Source organism: Lindgomyces ingoldianus (assembly GCF_010093535.1).
Source record: "Lindgomyces ingoldianus strain ATCC 200398 unplaced genomic scaffold BDR25scaffold_17, whole genome shotgun sequence".
Classification (NCBI taxonomy): domain Eukaryota; kingdom Fungi; phylum Ascomycota; class Dothideomycetes; order Pleosporales; family Lindgomycetaceae; genus Lindgomyces; species Lindgomyces ingoldianus.
The window spans coordinates 553179-571449 of NW_022985178.1; the positions used below are offsets into that span (position 1 = coordinate 553179).

The following is an 18271-nucleotide window of genomic DNA, read 5'->3' on the forward strand; positions in this document are numbered from 1 at the left end:
GCAGCTAAATACTTAGAGATAGGGGTAGCGCAGGGGGGAGGGCAGGGTCGGGGCAGATACGCGGAACCTTTAGATATAGGTTTGTTAGGTAACTTTAAATGGAACGATTCATGCGAATTGTTACGCCTACATAACTTAACAAGCTTTTAGTAGTGCGCAGCCTACACTTCTGTCTTCTCTAATTAAGCCTTTAAACTACTTGCAGGTGCTTTTTTTTGTAATAAATAGATTTAGTAACGCAGGGCGTTTAGTAGAAGCTTTAGCAGGTGCTTTTAGAGGAGCTAGAGTTAACGCAGCACACGTGCTACCTTGCGCAACTCTACTAGCCCTCCTACCGCGTACAGTGTTCCTACTGCGAAGAGCTAGTGCTAGAGTACTTGAAGCGCGCTTTTTAAATATAATAATACTCTAACTATTACTTCCTTATTTATTATAAGTTAACTAATAAGTAGCAGGAGGGTTTCTAGCTATCTGTTTATGTTAATAATAAAAGTAAGTAATTTAGGGTATAATTAGCAGTAACTACTCTAAAAATCAGTTAGATAGGGCAAATAGAGCCTATTAAAAAGCCTTACTTACTATACAACATCCTTCTCCTATTAGGCGGATTATATGGAGCGATATGTACAGTGACCTGCATTTCTATGAGATTTGTGAGGGGAAAGTTGCTCCTTAGAATTGCCAAGAATCCAGAGAATTTCGCACACGCATGCCCAGGGCATAGACTTCACCCTTTAGCCCTTAATTGCAGGATCTAAACGAAGCATAACTTTATCTAGGATTCATAAACTAACGCAAAGCACCTGTTCTAGACACAGCTTATCTCAAATGTCTCACTCCACAAAGCTTCCGGCTAAGTTCGCTAGAGTTGCGCTAACTTTCTTAGACTTCTGCAACTTTTTGTAGCCAATTAGATGTTGCAACTGTCAGAAAAGCCCGAATTACAAGTTGACCTGCACGCGCCTGATTGCCCAGAAAGTTGCTGCGCCGCTCGTTGCTGACAAGCAATCCATTGCCATCCACAGTATATCATGATACTAAGGACGACTTCGAAGCCCGATTCTTCAGTACATTCACTGCACTGCCTCCTGCCTTACATCTGCCCTTCCTGAAGATAGTTGCCTATTCCAGGGCGTGACCCTGAAAACAGATCGTAAAATCCGGTCACCCACGACAAGATGCCGTTTTTATCGACAGCAGAAGAAAGCTTGTTCCAACTGAATTCAGCCCAGTTCGACTTCAACGTTGAATTCGAGCAGCTGTTCTTCTCCATCATTCCATCAACCGTATTCATTGTTGCGTCACTATGGCGAATGGTCTCCCAGTTCCAGAAGCCTACTGTGGTGAACGCCCCCGTATTTCGTCTAATCAAACTGGTATGCTACTACATCTATGTTTCTCCTTGATTTACTGAATGAGCTACTTAGGGCGCTATCTTAGCCTATGCCGGGCTCGAACTTTCACTTGTCATCGTAATGGCTGTGGGCTCACTCCAGGCCACTCGCCTCTTCGTAGCTGCCTCCACATTGAAACTTGTCGCAGCGTCAGTAATGGTGTTTCTAAGCTTTGTAGATCATAGCAAAAGCCGAAGGCCATCAGTCCTGCTTAGCAGCTACGTCGTGCTTACGCTGCTACTTGACGCAGCGCAGGCCAGAACGCTGTTTTTGTTATCAGATAGAGGAATTGAAATTGCTTGGAGCAGCATATTTGTTACCGCACTCAGTCTTAAATGTGGCATTTTATTTTTAGAAGCCCAGGGAAAGTCAAAATGGATAAATTGGGACCAAAAGGAGCACAGTCCTGAAGAGACAAGTGGGATCTTTTCACTCGGCGTTTTCTTCTGGCTCAACAAGATTTTCTTAAGGGGGTACAGGCAGATCTTGACAATCAAGGACCTTTACCCGCTCGACAGTGAGATGCAGGGCGAGTTGCTCCACCAGCAATTTCAAAGACAAATGGAATGTTCTAAATTAAGAGGAGATAGATTTGGGCTCTTAAAGGCGTTGATCTCTACGCTCAAAGGACGACTACTACTTCCAGTTCTTCCAAGGCTAGCGCAGCTTGGTTTTCAAATATGCCAGCCATTCTTCATCGAAAATCTGGTGGAGTATTTAGGGAGGCCTGAAGGTGTCGAAGAGAACATTGGCTACGGCTTCATTGGTGCGAGTGTACTTATTTATTCGGGTATAGCCATCTCCGTGGCTCTTTGTTGGTGAGTACAAATGCTTTACCTTTCTAGGATTCTATCGGTCGTTGACTTGACCTCGAAGGTATTTTCATCATAGGACTCGTATCATGACGAGAGCAATCTTGGTGACCGAGATATACAACAAAGCGACTCAAGTCCACATTGGAGCTGGCGACAATAGCGCTGCTGTAACGTTGATGAGCACAGACATTGAGCGAATCATCTACGGTATGAGGACCTTACACGATGTTTGGGCTTGTGTTCTCCAAGTTGCTATTGCCGGGTGCATGGCATTCCGCCATCTCGGCCCAATATTTGCGGTGAGCATGGGAGTTGTCATAATTTGCACGGCTTGCTTGGGATATCTCCTCAAGTTTACTGGAAGTGCGCAGAGAGCCTGGATGCTGAAAGTTGAGAAGCGAGTCGGCATGACTGCAACAGTCATCGCCGGCATGAGAAACTTGAAATTATCTGGACTATCGACTGCAGCTAGCGACTTTTTGCAGCAGCTTCGGACCGAAGAGCTAGTAGCCGGATCGACTTTTCGAAAGATTACTATTCTGGCCGCTTTGTTCGGATTCGTTCCGTTTTTCCTTAGTCCGGCACTGACTTTCGCCTTCGCTCAGAGGCAGTTGGATGCCGCTAGAATATTTTCTAGTCTATCATGGCTTCTCCTGCTAACCAACCCCCTGGGACAGATATTTCAGGCTATACCCCAGATAACTGCTGGTTTGGTCTGCATCGGTCGCATACAAACTTTCTTGAAGTCTGAAAGCAACGTCGATTATCGTCGACTTTCCAACCCCGGTCGAGAGGGTTCAGAGAAAGCACCGACTGTTCATGATACCGAATCAAGGTTCAGTAATCTATTTATTATCAGAGATGGCAAGTTCGGCTGGGAACGAGATAAGCCCGTACTCAAAGACGTCAACGTTGAAATCCCAAAGTCTTCGCTCACCATGGTTGTTGGACCCGTCGGATCAGGGAAGTCTACATTTTGCAAGGCTCTGCTAGGCGAACTTATCTACAGCGAAGGCAGTGTAGAGCTCAGTGAGAGGGTTCACCACGTCGGATTCTGTGAGCAAACTGCATTCCTTTTCAATGGATCTATCCGTGAGAACATTGTTGGTTATTCCCTGTTCGATCAAGACAGATACTCCGAGATTATCGATGCAACGGCTTTGAGCGTGGATCTTACGTTGCTCCCGCAAGGCGACCATACCATTATCGGATCTGATGGTATTACCCTTTCCGGGGGTCAAAAGCAACGCGTATCGCTCGCGCGAGCTCTGTACCTTCAAGCTGATTTACTCGTCCTTGATGATGTCTTTAGCGGTCTAGACGCGGATACCGAAACGCATGTCTTCGAAGAAGTATTTGGACCGCGTGGGATTCTCGCGCATCGACACTCGACGGTTGTGCTATGTACGCACAGCATAAGACACTTACATACGGCTGATCACATCATAGCTCTGGGAAATGAAACAGTTATCGAAAAAGGAAGCTTCAAAGATCTCATGGAAAGCGCAGGTTATGTACAGAGTCTTGGCCTGACAAGCTCTGATAGCGAAACTTCGTCTCAAGATAAGATATTAGAAGGGGAAGCGTCCAACCCGAAGCCCAGATACGGTGTCATCAAACCACAAAGTGAGATATCTAGTCTTATGTCAAACGCTGATCAGGCGCGACAAATGGGAGACAAGACGATCTACAAGAAATATGTCAAGGCAATGGGGATCCCTGCAGCGGCATCTGCTTTGGGCTTTGCCGTTCTTTGGGGTTTCTTTACCAATTTTCCAACAGTCTGTAAGTCAGCAGCATCTCAGGTGAATTTGGGATTGCAGACACCTCTAGAAATTGAAGCGTCTGTGAAAGGCTCTTTTGGTCACGTATACGTTTTACTTCTTACTAATATCGCCCGATATAGGGCTAAACTACTGGACCGAGGACATATATTCGGCGTATCCGAGACACTCGTTCGCCTTTTACGCAGGAATATATGGAGTCTTCCAAATCTGCGCCATGGTTTCATTATTACTGCTCGGCATTGTCATTTTCATCACATCCGTGAATAAGGTCGGAGCCAACCTTCATCAGGACGCGCTGTGGACGCTTTTCCGAGCAACATTACGTTTCTTCACGAAGACTGACACGGGCGTTATCACCAATTTGTTTTCGCAAGATCTCAACTTAATAGATACAGAACTGCCGACTGCGCTTCTGAACACTTTATTCTGCGTAAGTGCTTAGAGATCACATTACTTGCTTCATTGCTCAAATTGTGGGCCTTGACCGTGGCAACTTGTCTAATTGAAGACAGGTATTTCAAGCACTCGGACAAGCTGCTGTTATGCTCACTTCGTCACCATACCTAGCAATAAGCTACCCATTTCTTGGGGTTCTGCTATACATTTTATCGAAGTACTATCTATGTACCTCTAGACAAATCAGACTTCTTGATCTGGAAGCCAAAAGTCCTCTGTAGTGAGTCTAAATGGTGCAAAACTCATAGGCACTTTGCACTCACATACGATCATAGCACACACTTCATTGATACACTTAAAGGTATCGCTACATTAAGAGCTTCTGGTAGGTTCCTATAACTCAGACTAAACTATCCGTAATGTTAAGATAAGTTTCCTACAATTACCAGGCATAATATGTAGCCAGGAGATCTGCTAATCTAGATGTAACGCAGGCTTTCTCTCTAAAGAGCTTGAGAAGAACGCCCGACTCATCGACGCGAGCCAACGCCCAGCCTATTTCCTACTGATGATTCAGCAATGGTTGAATTGCGTCGTCGACGTCGTGGTCATGATTATGGCAGTAGTCCTCACCACGCTTGCTGTGCAACTACGTTCTCATTCTGGGTTCACGGGCGCATCATTGGTTTCTCTCATGCAGTTCGGCGAGAGTCTATCGGGGATCGTCATCTTCTACACTCAGCTGGAGACTTCACTTGGCGCGATTGGGAGATTGAAGAATTTCGATGAGACAGTAATGCCGGAGGGTAATCAGGATGAAAATGTCGTGCCTGCTGAGCAATGGCCGCACAACGGTCACATCGAGTTCAAGGGCGTATCTGCAAGCTACAAGTAGGTCAAAAACCTCTTCACCGCAATCTCCGCGAGAAAGGTGCTAATTTACGTGTAGCATCGATGAAAGGTCAGAAGATAAACTTGACCTGGCCATTAAAAATGTCAAACTTGAGATACAGCCAGGCGAAAAAGTTGCTATTTGCGGCCGCAGCGGCAGCGGCAAGTCAAGTCTCATTGCCCTTCTCCTCAAACTCCTCGATCCAACGTCCGAAACCAAAAGCAATATTGTGATCGATGACCAAGCACTTCAGTACATCGACCGCACGGCTCTTCGCCAGCGCCTCATTGCTATCCCACAAGAACCCGTCTTTCTGCCTGACGGCACGACATTCTACACCAACATTGACCCATTCAAGGTTTCTACGCCTACTGAGTGCCAAGGTGTCCTTGAAGCCTTGAATTTGTGGCACTTTGTTACGCAGCGAGGTGGCATTAACGCGAGCATGAGTGCCAGCACTCTCAGCGCAGGCCAACGCCAGCTCATGTCCCTTAGTCGCGCTTTACTACGCCGCCGCGTACTGGAACGAAGCCGCAGTGGCAACTTCCAGTCTCCAAAAGGCGGCATCCTTCTACTTGACGAAGTGAGCTCGAGCGTTGACCACGAGACGGAGCGTCTTATGCAAGATGTTATTAGCTCAGAATTCAAACACTACACCGTCGTGGCGGTGAGCCATCGTTTAGACATGGTCATGGACTTTGACCGCGTTGTGGTTATGGATACGGGGGAGATTGTGGAGGTGGGCAAGCCGAGGGTGTTAGCAGAAGAGGAAGGGTCGAGGTTTCAGATGTTAGCAAAGGCTGCTGCCAAGTAGATTGCTAATTAGATTAAATTTTATCATTTTGTGAGTATCTAACAACTAGTCAGTTACTTATGTGCATTGCAGTCCATACCTGATTAGTTCGTGCCCAAATTTAAGGTTTAGTAATGAAAGTAACTTAAAGCTATTAAATCTGCTTAACGTAAGTACTAGGTACTGTAGGAAAGTGTCATTTGAGAATCACAATAATCTCAGTAATTAGTCGTGGTGTGCAGCGTCGCAACGTTGTTTTGCGCAGAACTTTGATTTTCTGTCCCACCACGCAACTGATCTGGGACTGACCCATTTTCCACCTCACTATCTGATGTAATGTTATGTTGTCGCTCGGACCGGTAACGGGTTTCGCATCACAATGACTTTGTCTTCGCTTCAATAGTTAACTTCACGACAGAGCCTTCCGACCCCACACAAGCACGCAAAGAGCTTTTCCTGGAGGATTCCAATCGAACTCTGCCCAGAATGCTCGATCGATTGTTATAATACCACCAAAGCGTTTGAGAATCAAAAGATCGTTACGATGCCGACTGCTCACTCCGCCACTTCCAGAACGCCCTCAAAAACAAGCCCCTCATCTTCTAAACACTCTCCCATTCCTTCTCCTGCCTTTCCACACACGGACCTACATACACCTGGTCCGGTTGCAACATAGCATACAACCACAGATCGCTAGGTCGCTCCACCAAGCTCACAATCAACGGGTACAAATCGTCAATGACCAAGCATCCCAGGATTTTCAACTCGTTCTTGTAGCCAGGCGATTGTTTCGCAATAAGCCGGGGATCATAGGCTGTTTTGTCAATAATTTTGAGGAAGCCGCTGTAGTCACCGTAGGATGTTCATTTGTCGCCGGGAAAGTATGAGGCGGAGGGCGTCATGTAGGAGGTGATGCCATATTCGGCTTGACCTCATCAGATCCTTCCACCCGCTCGCCAGATCGCTCAAAGTCGGCATTCGCCTTCTGGAAGAACGCATCCCACTCCTCTTTCGAAGTGGTATGCATCAGCATATAAGCCACGAAACTCCATCTCTGTCTGATCCTGCGGCCCGCTATGACTGAGCGACCACTTTGTCCTCGAACGTATGGTGGAGATGCAATTTTCACGTCCGAATGACTTCGGCGCACTGCGCAATTGAAGTCGAACTTGGTCATTCATGTCTTTTGATTCTTTCAGGATCGCATTGATAGTACCTCTATTCGTGTGTATGGCTTGTTCATTTTCCAGCATGTGCTCCATACGCTCCATCAACGGTGTAGGAATGCGGGCGGCCAACTCCTCGCGCTGGTCTTGTCAAAAGGGCATAGGGAACATTAAGCCAACGACTTTTGTATCTGAGCTAGATGGAAAGAAGCCTGCGAAACCGTCCATAGGCATTATGATCATCCAATCGCAAAGGTGCACCGTCCTGTTCAGATCTGACCATGATTTGAGTAAGTCTTTTGCAGCCTGGTACGCATTTGCGGCTCTATTCGCATCTGCTACCGCGTCGTATTCCGCATTTCCGTTGACCATGACCTCGTTGACTCGGTCTGAGACCCAAGAATGCGTTCTTGTGACCATCTTTTCGAAAATGGAGCGAACGAATTTGAGCCACAGTTTACGCATGTCGATCATTTCAGCGATCCCATTCCGTGCTCTTCTCGCATTGAGTGCATACTGGAACGCCTCTAGCTCTTGCCCAATATAATTGAAACAATCTCTTATGAGCTTTACGTATCGGGATGAGCAAGCCATATGAAAGTGTGAATAATATCCTACATAAAGTCGAACGCGAATTGCTAGTTCTTAGGATCATCAAGATTCTTCTCTTTCTATCGTGCCCCCAACATGGGGACCATTCCTTCCCAGAGACGTGCACGCATGCAGAGATCCTTGCCTTCAAGGTGACATTGAGGCGGTCCGGGGTCTTCAGGAGTCGCTCTTGGAGGGAAGTTGACGCGGGGTTCCAAAGTGGGAACGCCCAGAGTGCATACGGGGTCCCGAAGAGTGTTACTTCATCTTCTCTTATAAGGGGAAGAGTACCTTTTTCTCTTATGTAGAGATTGCCCTCAAGGGTGAAGTCCAGGAAGAAATAGAGCGTGCTGGGGGGTATGATGAGATCGACTAGACGTGTAAGCTCTGCTCGACACTCACGCGGCAGTATCTAAAGCTAACTGAATTCAATTTCGCGAATGCCCTCTCGATTAAACCCTTTTGTTTTAGGCTGGGGCATCTCTCCAGTCAGTGCTTCGAGCATGGCTAGCCGCCCATTGGCCTTGCCCATGTGGCGCCTACCCTGGGTCTTGCTGACGCTGATCGTGATAACAGCCAGATTCAGACGCAACGGGCCTTCCTAAGCAGGATTTATCAAGGTGAGTTTGTTAGTTACTGATAGCTTAGGCAATAAACAGCATAACTTGCTCTTATCTGCTACAAAGCCTTCTACTAGTGTCTGCCTGCTGCCTGCTCAAGCGCTACTTTCTAAGGGTTCTAAATAATTGAGGATTAGCTACTCGGGCAATATAACTTTAGTCTAAACGAAATGTTAGCTGTTACATATACTATAATAATATAGCCCTTACTCCTTCATTGGGGTCCCATATGACTGATAGCCTAAAAGGTATTCTGAGCTTAGTTCTGTTAGGCTAAATGAAAATACGAACAAGAAAGAAAAGCAAACAACTGAGAGGGCAGCAATTAGAACACTATAGAAGACATAAGGTAAGAAGAAGCAGGTAGAAGCGTTGCTGAACATATTGACATTAGAGTATAGCAAGCGACCGGGTTCTGGCAAAATAGGTGTGGAAGAGCTTAATGGGGGATTTTATAGCCTTAACTTTGCTTAAGGAACGAAGCTTCTTTGTATTTTTCTTTTTGCTTGGCTAATAAGATAGAAAGATGCCCTTGATACCCTTGGCATTATAATGTGCTGGTCTTTGATGCACAATTCCTCTATGCCTTCTGATAGTTAGGGAGGTGTGGTGTGGGACTTATGATCGCCCCCTTATCCATATTTCTGGAGTAGGGAGGAGCTCATTGCTGAAAGAGAGACATTGAATAGACCTACGCTGCCCCCTCCGGCCCCCCACTACTTCTTTGCATAAGTTGTTTATCTGCGCTGTTACTTTACAAAGTGTACTTGAACCCCTTGCCCCTTGTCTTCCTTAATGCTGATTGATTGATTGATTGATTGATTGCTGTAGCCTGGTGCTCCTAAGATAACGGAATTTTTAATGGGCATAAATACTAATGTCTTTGGCTCTATATTGTATGTTCTCTTGTGTTGTCAGGTGGATATTGCTACCTTCTGGGCAGGTAGCGCTGTACGATGTAGAATGCTGCGTTATTCTGGCTGCGTGCATGTTTGTCTTGCTTGGTGTTAAGGCAAGGGGTTTTTTACACGCCCTTGATTAGCGTAGCTTGCTGTGAAGGCACGGAGGAGTAAAGGATGATACGTTATAAAGTAAAGCTGTTGAAAGTTTTTAAAATTCTGTAGCTTAGTTCGGAGGAAAGCTATTTTATAGCATGGGGTCTATAATGCATGACAGTCTACCTTATCTACGCCTCTTATGCGGACGGGGTTCCTGCTAGGAAGCATTGGTTCTGAATCCTGGATATGTATTCACAGGGCTTCCAACGGGCCGTACTACGGTCCGTACAAAGTGAACCGTAACAGTCACGTGTTCAGTACAAACGTACCGAGTTCGTGAGCCATACCGTACGTTTAATAATGCCCAGGTACAGTACGTAGTACAGATTGTATTATCCTTTTAGGAAGTTTGTATACACAGTTATGTTACAGCTATCCAACCCCTAAGTACCCTAGGCTTAGCACAGGGTATATAGGCTCCTCGGCCTCCGTACCTCTGCCTCTGACCCTAAGGTTTACTCTCGTTACCCCCTATCCTGCATTCCCTCTCTGTGACCTGTGTTTCCTAATCAATACCTCTTACACTACGCCTCTTGCTGCCTTACAGGCCTTATCTAGTCCTATCTGCTCTTGTTACTAGGGAGAACTAGTTATTTTATAGTTAATTAGACCTTAATCTTGCGTCTTTAGAGACCTATAGTCTTAGCTGTTTTAACTAGAGTACAGCGTACTTTAATTAAATTATACTACTTGTACAGATCACGTAAGCTGTAACAGTTACAATACGTACACCTACCTCTCCTCCTCCCTGTTGTACGAACGTACACAAAATCTCACCCGTACAGGCCTCAAAATCGCCCAATCGTACAGTACTACGCCTCGTTGGAAGCCCTGTGTATTCACCTGTTATGTGCCTACGGAAGAACCATGAACGCCGGCGTTGGCTTGGCGGGCAGCGTAAACGCCTACTGTGGAGACTTTCCTAGAACACTACTATGACCCTCAAATTCTCACCTACCTATCGTCTCCTCCAGCCTCTCTTGGACTTCCCCCTCCAGCCTCCTCGAAGCCTCAACTAATGTATCCGTCTCCCCACTTTGGATCACAACACCCCATCCACCGCCCTCACAATAAACAAGCACGACGGCTCTGAATGGTCCGGGAGAAGACTGCACTGTTATAACTTGACCCGTGGCCTCTATCTTGTTTCTGAGGACTTCGGGCATCGACTGTCATTGACCTTTGCGTTAATTGCAAGATGTAACAGAATTAGCCGGCCTATTGATAGTTGTATACTTCACTCTGTTGATGAGGGATAATTCCTCGTTGGAGCGGCGCAAAGTGGCGATGAGGTCGGCCTTAGTGTTGAGCGTTTGAACATTCATACTAGATGTGGTAGCATAGTGGGTGCGTGGGTTTGGTGCAAATTGTAGCCGCGGAAAGTTGAGCGGAGCGGGCAGGAAGAAATGTATTGTTTACGCCTCCGTGTGGTTGGTGAAAGAGGGGCTCGCCTGGCCATTGGATCTCTATCCGTCAAGGTAGGCAGCTGCGGAATTGAGTGTTCTGGATCGCGACAACATTCTAGGTATTAAGGGTCGTTAATTTTCAGGTTGCCATTCTACCTCCTTTGTATTCTTTACAGCATATTCTCAAACAGCATGGAGTATAACCAAAGTAGAGTAACCCTATTCAAACCCCTTTCTAAAAACAGGGAGAGTATAGAGGAGATATAAGTCTATGTCTAGAACTATCTTCTCCCGCCTGTGATGTTCCACTTTAAGTGATAAGAAGTAATACTTCATTTAGCTCCGCCGCTCCATTAGACTCTGCACGAATTCAACACATCCGACTGTTACTTTCCCATACTACGTCCTCTCCAACCAAATAATAATAGTAATAATAAAATAAACATACTCTCAAAAACCCCCAAAACTTTCCCCACTAAAGCCACCCAAAAAAAACCAAAAAGAAACGCCCATTACAGGTCGCCCAGATACACCACTTTTATGGTTTTCTGTTGTTGCAGCTTGAAACCCTACACTCAATCCAAGCTTACTCGAACCCGCGCACTCAAGAAACCTTAAGGAATTCTCGGATAGATGGAGTGAAATATTGGAAAGGTGTAGACTTTCCTGCCAAACCATCCCGGCGTCGAGTTGAGATATGGTGTGGTTGAAAATTCTTATAATTATATAGACGTAGAATTTAAGACCAATACATTTTGGCGGTAATAGAGTGGGAGGTTGGATCTAAGAAACATGCGATTGTGAGGGTGAGTGGTGTGCATGGACTTGCGGTGACTGAGCAAGGGGCTTTCACCTCGCTGCCACATGGAGATTTTGTGTCAGACTTAGAGGAGAGCTAGCAGATTTTCAAAGACTACGGTAAGGTACGCTTGAATACGATTGGAGGCGAATGTTGGTCGTAGGGCCTCAAGTCCGCGAAGATATCTGATTGGGGCCATGCACACACATAACTTGAAAGCTTTTTGATCGCAGCAATCGACAGCAAGGGCTTCTATAGGCCAATCAGTTCGTTTAATCCACCCTTTTACCATTCGCAATCAAAGGGGCTCACATGCTTGCGTGCAATTTGAGTTCCCTCCTAAAAAAAAAAAAAACTCCGGGTAATGGTGCGCACTCACGATACACTACATCAAGGAACATACAGCTCGGTGACAGCCAGTCACATCTCTGCCATCAACTTACCCCTCAGTTTCCGTATCATCGTCCCTTTCTTTATTGCCTCAAGTGTTCTATCCATCCACCTCCTACCCCTGCTCCCCATCATCAACTAGCTGCTGGTGTGGTAATAGAGAGTTATGAGCAGAGAGGTGAGATTAAGGTTTGGCATGATAGGGTCCCGAAAGTTAGGGTTGCCTAAATCTACTTACTCCAAGATAAACGCCTCTACTCACCTCTCTCACTTTTGAATCCGATTGACTAACTCCCTAATAATCGCTTCCCATACCTCTCCTCAAACCCTTCAAAACCACCCTCCAGATTAGCAACAACATCGATGTGACGCTCCACCCCAGACAGGATTTACCAGCTAGCCAACGTATTCGGAGAAGCGTATGTTATCAATGTGATGTTTTATTCCCGTTCCCGGCGTTCGCGAGTACGGCCAAGGGACTCATAGTATGGGTTACGATGTCGAAAGTGTGGGCAGGGTTAGTGTAGTAAGCAACGTGCATGGCTGTTTCTAGACCTGCTTAGGGGTGGGTAAATAGGAGAAGGGTTAGGAGGGCGGCGAGGGAAGGGGTTATACAAACTGATGATTTGACGAGAGAAGTTGGAGACAATTTCTTGCTCTTAGATAGTTTGAGAAAGGCAAGGGAGTGAGGAGGCATAGTTGGAATGCTGGGAGGTTCAAGAGATGGCTTAAAGAGTTAAGATACGTTGGCATTTTGTGTTAGCTACAGAAGTTTTTCTAGGTTATAAGTCGATAGTGGATGTACCTGCAAATGCTCCGGCCACTGCATCACCATTACCCTAAACCATTGACTTACCATTCCCCACAACCGTGCACTATTCTACTCTCCACTCACCTTACCGACCGCCACTTCACTCATCAACCCAACCCCAACGCAACATCAAGCAGCCCTCCTTCCCCGACATATCAAAACACCCCTCCTCCCACTTCGCAAAAACCATAAGAACAACCCTCTTCAACAGCCTTAATTCCCAAATCATAAGTAGTACATCCCCATATGCCCAAGCCTCCCTTCCACTCATTTACCTACTCTGCCCCCACACCCCTTGCCAATACGCTCCCATCCAACACCTCAAGCCAGGCCTAGCAACAGCTCTCTACAGCACACACACCCCATCCCCGAAATCTGCATTCGACGTCCTGACATACACAACCCCCTGCACGCCCGCCTATGCTATAGCACTAATTACCTATTCCCTAACTCCCACACGTCTTGGGAAATCCTGGCCAAAATCTCGCATTAGGTCAGTATAATAATGGTCTTGGAAACACTTTTCTCAGATCTATAGTCTGGGATTGGGGGAGGTTATAGGTTGGGATTTCTGCCCCGGATCGTCCGATTGCTCAAGAACCTAGGCGTACTGTTGCCGATATTGTCCTCTCACATAGACGAGCTGGAAAAGACGGGGGTATGAGGAGACGAGCATCTGATTGTACCGAATGTGAGGCATACCGGGAATAGTGGGATTCGAAGCGGGAATGGTTATGGTGATAGTGTTAGTGGGTGTGGTAGATGGAATTAATAACGTGAAGGGAGATGGAGCTGCAGGTATTGCAAGGCATAAGTGGTGGTTAGAAAGCACCGAAGAGGAAATATCATAACGATATGCCACGATACGACACGATATGGTTGGGAGAAGACTTAATGTGGGTTAGATCAAGGGATAATGCAGAGTTAGTGATATACCTGCATGTCATGATGGATCTAGGGTTTCGGGTGCTTACTTGGCAGGATATTTTCAACCATCCGCCATCAACAGAAACCCAGAAACCTATGACCTCACACACAATGCAAAGCAGACACAAGAGCTCATGTACCACCAAAAGAAAAACAAAAATCACATTGGAAAGCTATGGGATCGACCTAGCCACTTGAACTCGAACTGCAAAGTCCAAAACCCACCACCTAGCAACCACCTACTACGCTCGCCAATCCCAAACTGCCACCCGTCGGACTCCTACTAATAACCGGTTTGACAGCCGGCACAGGAGACATTGGATCTCTTTGTGACGAGCCCTGGCTGGAGCTTCCCGAACTACCGGTTCCACTGCCGTTACTTCCCTTCCTTCCATTCAGTAACAGAGCCGCGTGGAACGGGTTACTGAGAACAGGTCCAGAAGGAGAAGCAAGTTCGTCGAAGCTGTCGGTGAAGCCCGAGATATTCGACAACATGGAGGAAGAACGGCCACGTCCGCCACGGAGCGAGCCGGGAGTACCGTTGACCTGGGCAGAGAGTGAGGGGAATGTGAAGCTGGTGAAAGCGTTCGCGTGAGGAGACATGCTAGTGGTAGTCCCTGGAAGGGGCCCTTCAGGAGTTGTAGGAACCGAGGGTTGTTGTTGGGATTGCTGTAGGAGAAGGGCCTCGTAGTGCTGGATCGTCTGCACGATTTGCTGGGTAGAGAGGTGATATTCGGCAGTACGGCGCTCATAGCTGTTGATGTTAGAGCGGTACTGGTTCTCAATGTTCGTCCTCTCTTGAATCAGTGCAAGACGTTCCTGTTGCTTGCGCTGCTTGGCAGAGAATCCCTCCTTGTTGGCAGTGATGAGACGTTCGTGTTGCTCATTGAGTCTTGTTTGCCTTTGCTGAAGACGCTCCCTCTTCTGCATGACGGCGGCAATATCAGACTCAATGCTGGAGACTTGACGGTCTGCCTCCATTTTAGCGTTCTCAAATTCGGCAAAGACAGTTTTCTTGTGCTCTCTTTCCTTTTGCCATTCCCGCTTCTTAGAAGCCGCATCATCTGCCTCATCCTCCGGAATCTCTCCTAGCTCTTCAGCTTTGATGGCGAAATCGGCAGCAGCGTCCTCGGCCTGGCGGATGTTTTGGTTAAATTGAAGAACCCTTTGGCGTTGGCGTTCATCGTTACCTCCAGCATTTGCAACGCGGTTACTGAGAGTATCCACCTCTTTCTTGATGGCGGTGATGGCGGCTTTGTGATCCTTGCGATTCCGCTTCAGGCGACCGCGGAGGTCCTGGAGTTTCAGATCGGCGGCGGCGATCGAGTTGCGCAGAGTAGTCGTAGGTGAAGAAGGGCGTAAAGTTTGATGGGCAGGAGGAGAAGCAACAGAGGCTGCAATGTCTTGTGAGCTTAACGGGCCGGGAGGGATTGCATTGATGATGCTTACCTTGCTCGTCAATGGGACCCGTTGAGGTAATAAGGCTTGTAGAATAGAAGACTTCACCGTCCGAGGTTCTAACAAACTCGCAATAGTAGTTGGAAAGAGCCGTCAGACCAAAAATTTCTCCAACCCACATGCCTGTTCCCTCTTCTCCCAAATACTCAAGCGAAGTTCCCTGCCGAATCCGGGTAGAGCTCCAATCTGCACCGTTCACACGAATGTAAAAAGGCTTCGACTTGTCGATGCCAGACCCAGCGTGCCCATTTTGCTCGACCCGCGAACCATCAAAATCCTCCCCGTTGTACAAACTGACGCGGAAAGAAATGTCCGTGTGGCCAACTTCTGAAATCCAAACTCGGTCGTCTTCCGATCTCCAAACAGCATTTCCAATGTGATTTGCATCTTTTGCATTAGCCTCCCCAGCGTCGTTGGCTGCTCGGCTACTCTCCATCTCTTTTAAAACTGTAACTTTTGTGCTCGCCAGGGCAGCCCAAAACGGTTGATGGCTCCTGACAAGCGTTGCCTGCTTCCTCTTCCTCCTGCTACTACTCGCCTTGTCCTTGGAAGAATGCGCTGCGGGTGACGGCCCAGGGGGGCGGCCGTCGGTACTCGAAGAACTTGGCATGTCCGCATTCGTATCGATACTGGCCGAGTTAGTGCGAAGAAGGTGGACGGCGGCTTCAGGGTCAGTCTTTTTGCCCGTTGGGAGCGATTGCGCTACCTCCCGCCTAGAAAGAGAACGCCGAATGATGCGAACAACACCTTGAGCCAAAATGTGAATACCCAACACGCTTCGTGGCCAACCGTGGGGCGTCGAGAAACTTTCGTTGTAGGAAGGAGTGGAAGGTGGGCTCGTCAAAAAATCAAGGCCTCCCCGGGCGAGCCCAGTCCATAGGAAATGGACAATGTGTTGCCGGAGAGGCCTGAATCGGAAGAGGTGGTTGGAAAGAATGATGACGAAACAGATGAAGATGCTGTTCGTGGTCCCATTTTTGCCGGCTGCGGCACCCCCTAACGCTATGGCAATAACGGCCTGGGCAAGATCCAAGAAGAAGTTCTGCACAGGGACCCAGAGCACGAGCCAAACCACGAGTATGAAGGCGTCGGCGAAGATGATGGTGAAGAGCGAGGGGGTGCCGCCGGAACCCTGGAATATGTCGGTGAATGAGGGGAAGGCGGAGAGGGCTGAGAGGGGAGTTCCGGCCTGGGGTGGGACGAAGGTGAGTGTTGCAAACAGGAATTGGACGATGGTGAGGACGGTAGGGGGTAGTTGGAGGAGGAGTATGAGAATGGCGAGGACGTCTCGCAGAGGACAAGACGAGAGAATGGTAGTGGCTACGGTTAGCATGTTGCTCGCATAGGAGGCCGACTTGGAGGCATTGGCGTCGACCCGACGGGGGGTGGTAGGGACTGCGTGATCGAGGGGGCGACCATTGTCGTACTGGCGGCAGGCCTCGAGGCCATCGAGGGAGACGTCAGAAGCGGCGCGGGCCCTGTCATCGAGTTGAGACCTCGCAGGCGCGATGCCGGCCATGCTTGAGGCTGCGGGGAGGCCATGAACTGAGTCCTGGAGCGTAGCCGGCTGCGTCATATGCTGGTTTACATGCTCCTGGGAGAGCGGCGGCGTGGGCGGATGGGGTTTCCCATTGGCGTGTCCGTTGAGTTGCGGGTTGCTCTTCTGCTTGTGGATGCGCTTTCCTGGAGCCGCGAGGCCGCTCTCATGTCGCTTGTCGTGTTGGTTCGCCGCGAGTCGCCCTTTGCTGGACTTTGTGACCATATGGCGCGGTGGACGGCTGCCGTCTCCCGGGGTCGGCTCGACTGCGCGTGCGGACGAGCCAGACTGGAATAACGGGAGCCGCTGCTCAGCGAGGGCGGGGAGGGGGATCGAGGGGGAGGGGAGGAGGGGGGGGGGGGTTTGAGGGGGGTGAGGGTGAGATGTTGCAGTGTCGAAGGCTGCAAAAGGTACCGCCTTGAGCCTTGAGCCTTGAGCGCCTCTTTGCCAAGCCCCGATTTGCTTTCCACGGAGCCTGCCACAGGTCAAAGTCCGCTGGCTGGCAGCAGCGGAACCTTGGTACTGTGGCCTGTGAATTTTGAGGACTCGCTTTTGCTGCAGCTGACTATTTCCTCCGAGCGCGCCGCCGCACGATTCGATTGCACGCTTATACGCTTGCACGCTTGCATGCTTCGTCGCTTCGTCTCCCAAAGTTTTCATGTGTGGGCGTGCGTTTTAACTGCATCCTCCTGGCTCGCTCGGCCAGCAAGCAAGCACACGACAACTGCCCGGCTCTGTTGCGCCCCCTCCTCCCCAGGCCCCCAAGCCCCCAAGATGCCCTCCCGACCTCTGTCGGCAGCCGCATCCACCTCTCACAGCGGGCTTGTCGCAGCTCCATCATGTACCGTCGATCCCAACGCCGAAAGAGGACATGCCTCAGGGATCGCTGTTCTTGCGCCTTGAAAAGCTCGACCAAATGGGTCGTCTAAGCCAGAAAGAAGCTTGCTGCTCACGCTCCTGACTTTCATGCAGCACGCTTGCCCACCCCCCTCATCCCCTCTTTGGCGGCCAAGGCCATGCCAGATCCCCCCCGTTCCCACCGGCGCCTCCCTCTTGAAATCCCTCTGATATCACCCGCGATGCTGCTGTCCTCTCCTGCTGCTCCCGCCTTGTTCCATTGTTGCACAAACAGTTTGCAGCCGCCAAACAAACTCCCCGAGACAGCCAATTACCACCCCCCTAGCCCCATTTTAGCTGCTCTTCTTCATTTCCGTGCGCCGGGCCCCCCTGGGCAACGGCCCTCGTTTTTATCGGCGCGATGGGATCGGCAGCGAATCGAGGCCTGCCATGTCCTGTCGGACCGCACACCGCATCACTCTGCTCACGCTGCACACGCTGCATCGTCTGAACAGCCTGTGGAGCGAAAAGGCGTGCCACCCCGCGCCTGCCTGTCTTGCTTCAATGTGCACTCCCCCCCCCCCCCCCCCCCCC

The 18271-nt window shown here is 48.8% G+C and overlaps 4 protein-coding genes across 4 annotated transcripts; 1 reads left to right on the forward strand and 3 right to left on the reverse strand.

Moving 5' to 3' along the window:
- Window positions 1–1033: 1033 nt before the first annotated feature.
- BDR25DRAFT_369559 (putative ABC multidrug transporter) lies at window positions 1034–6098 on the forward strand (the record flags this gene model as incomplete). The annotated part of the gene is made up of 8 exons (XM_033697107.1): window positions 1034–1376; window positions 1428–2212; window positions 2271–3994; window positions 4116–4426; window positions 4509–4672; window positions 4728–4777; window positions 4887–5283; window positions 5342–6098. The coding sequence occupies exons 1-8, from the start codon at window positions 1179–1181 to the stop codon at window positions 6096–6098; spliced, it is 4386 nt and encodes a 1461-aa protein (XP_033547233.1). The 5' UTR covers window positions 1034–1178.
- Window positions 6099–6273: 175 nt separating this feature from the next.
- BDR25DRAFT_355504 (uncharacterized protein) lies at window positions 6274–8837 on the reverse strand (the record flags this gene model as incomplete). Its single annotated transcript, XM_033695470.1, has 11 exons — window positions 6274–6405; window positions 6435–6471; window positions 6512–6656; window positions 6688–6920; window positions 7009–7080; window positions 7125–7384; window positions 7424–7881; window positions 7931–8224; window positions 8258–8435; window positions 8665–8695; window positions 8746–8837. 11 exons carry the CDS (start codon window positions 8835–8837, stop codon window positions 6274–6276), a joined length of 1932 nt encoding a protein of 643 aa, XP_033547234.1.
- A 1521-nt stretch (window positions 8838–10358) lies between these two features.
- On the reverse strand, window positions 10359–13408 carry BDR25DRAFT_355506 (uncharacterized protein; the record flags this gene model as incomplete). The annotated part of the gene is made up of 23 exons (XM_033695471.1): window positions 10359–10434; window positions 10467–10601; window positions 10642–10692; window positions 10749–10810; window positions 10840–11015; window positions 11278–11317; window positions 11367–11393; window positions 11435–11633; window positions 11671–11775; window positions 11836–11969; window positions 11999–12024; window positions 12097–12122; window positions 12157–12245; window positions 12346–12373; window positions 12423–12478; window positions 12513–12586; window positions 12643–12725; window positions 12755–12834; window positions 12913–12958; window positions 13023–13178; window positions 13211–13238; window positions 13280–13307; window positions 13376–13408. The coding sequence occupies 23 exons, from the start codon at window positions 13406–13408 to the stop codon at window positions 10359–10361; spliced, it is 1758 nt and encodes a 585-aa protein (XP_033547235.1).
- A 574-nt stretch (window positions 13409–13982) lies between these two features.
- Window positions 13983–17191, reverse strand: BDR25DRAFT_287297 (uncharacterized protein). The gene is made up of 2 exons (XM_033688312.1): window positions 15295–17191; window positions 13983–15239 (listed from the first exon to the last, which is right to left on the reverse strand). Exons 1-2 carry the CDS (start codon window positions 17063–17065, stop codon window positions 14074–14076), a joined length of 2937 nt encoding a protein of 978 aa, XP_033547236.1. The 5' UTR covers window positions 17066–17191; the 3' UTR covers window positions 13983–14073.
- Between the last annotated feature and the right edge of the window lie 1080 nt (window positions 17192–18271).

Excerpts from the sequence above, each read along its gene's own strand:
- BDR25DRAFT_287297 (XM_033688312.1), bottom strand. The coding sequence starts at position 17,065 with ATGGTCACAAAGTCCAGCAAAGGGCGACTCGCGGCGAACCAACACGAC. Across the intron at positions 15,240-15,294 it reads GGGTCCCATTGACGAGCAAG|CCTCTGTTGCTTCTCCTCCT; the intron begins GTAAGCATCATC and ends AAGACATTGCAG.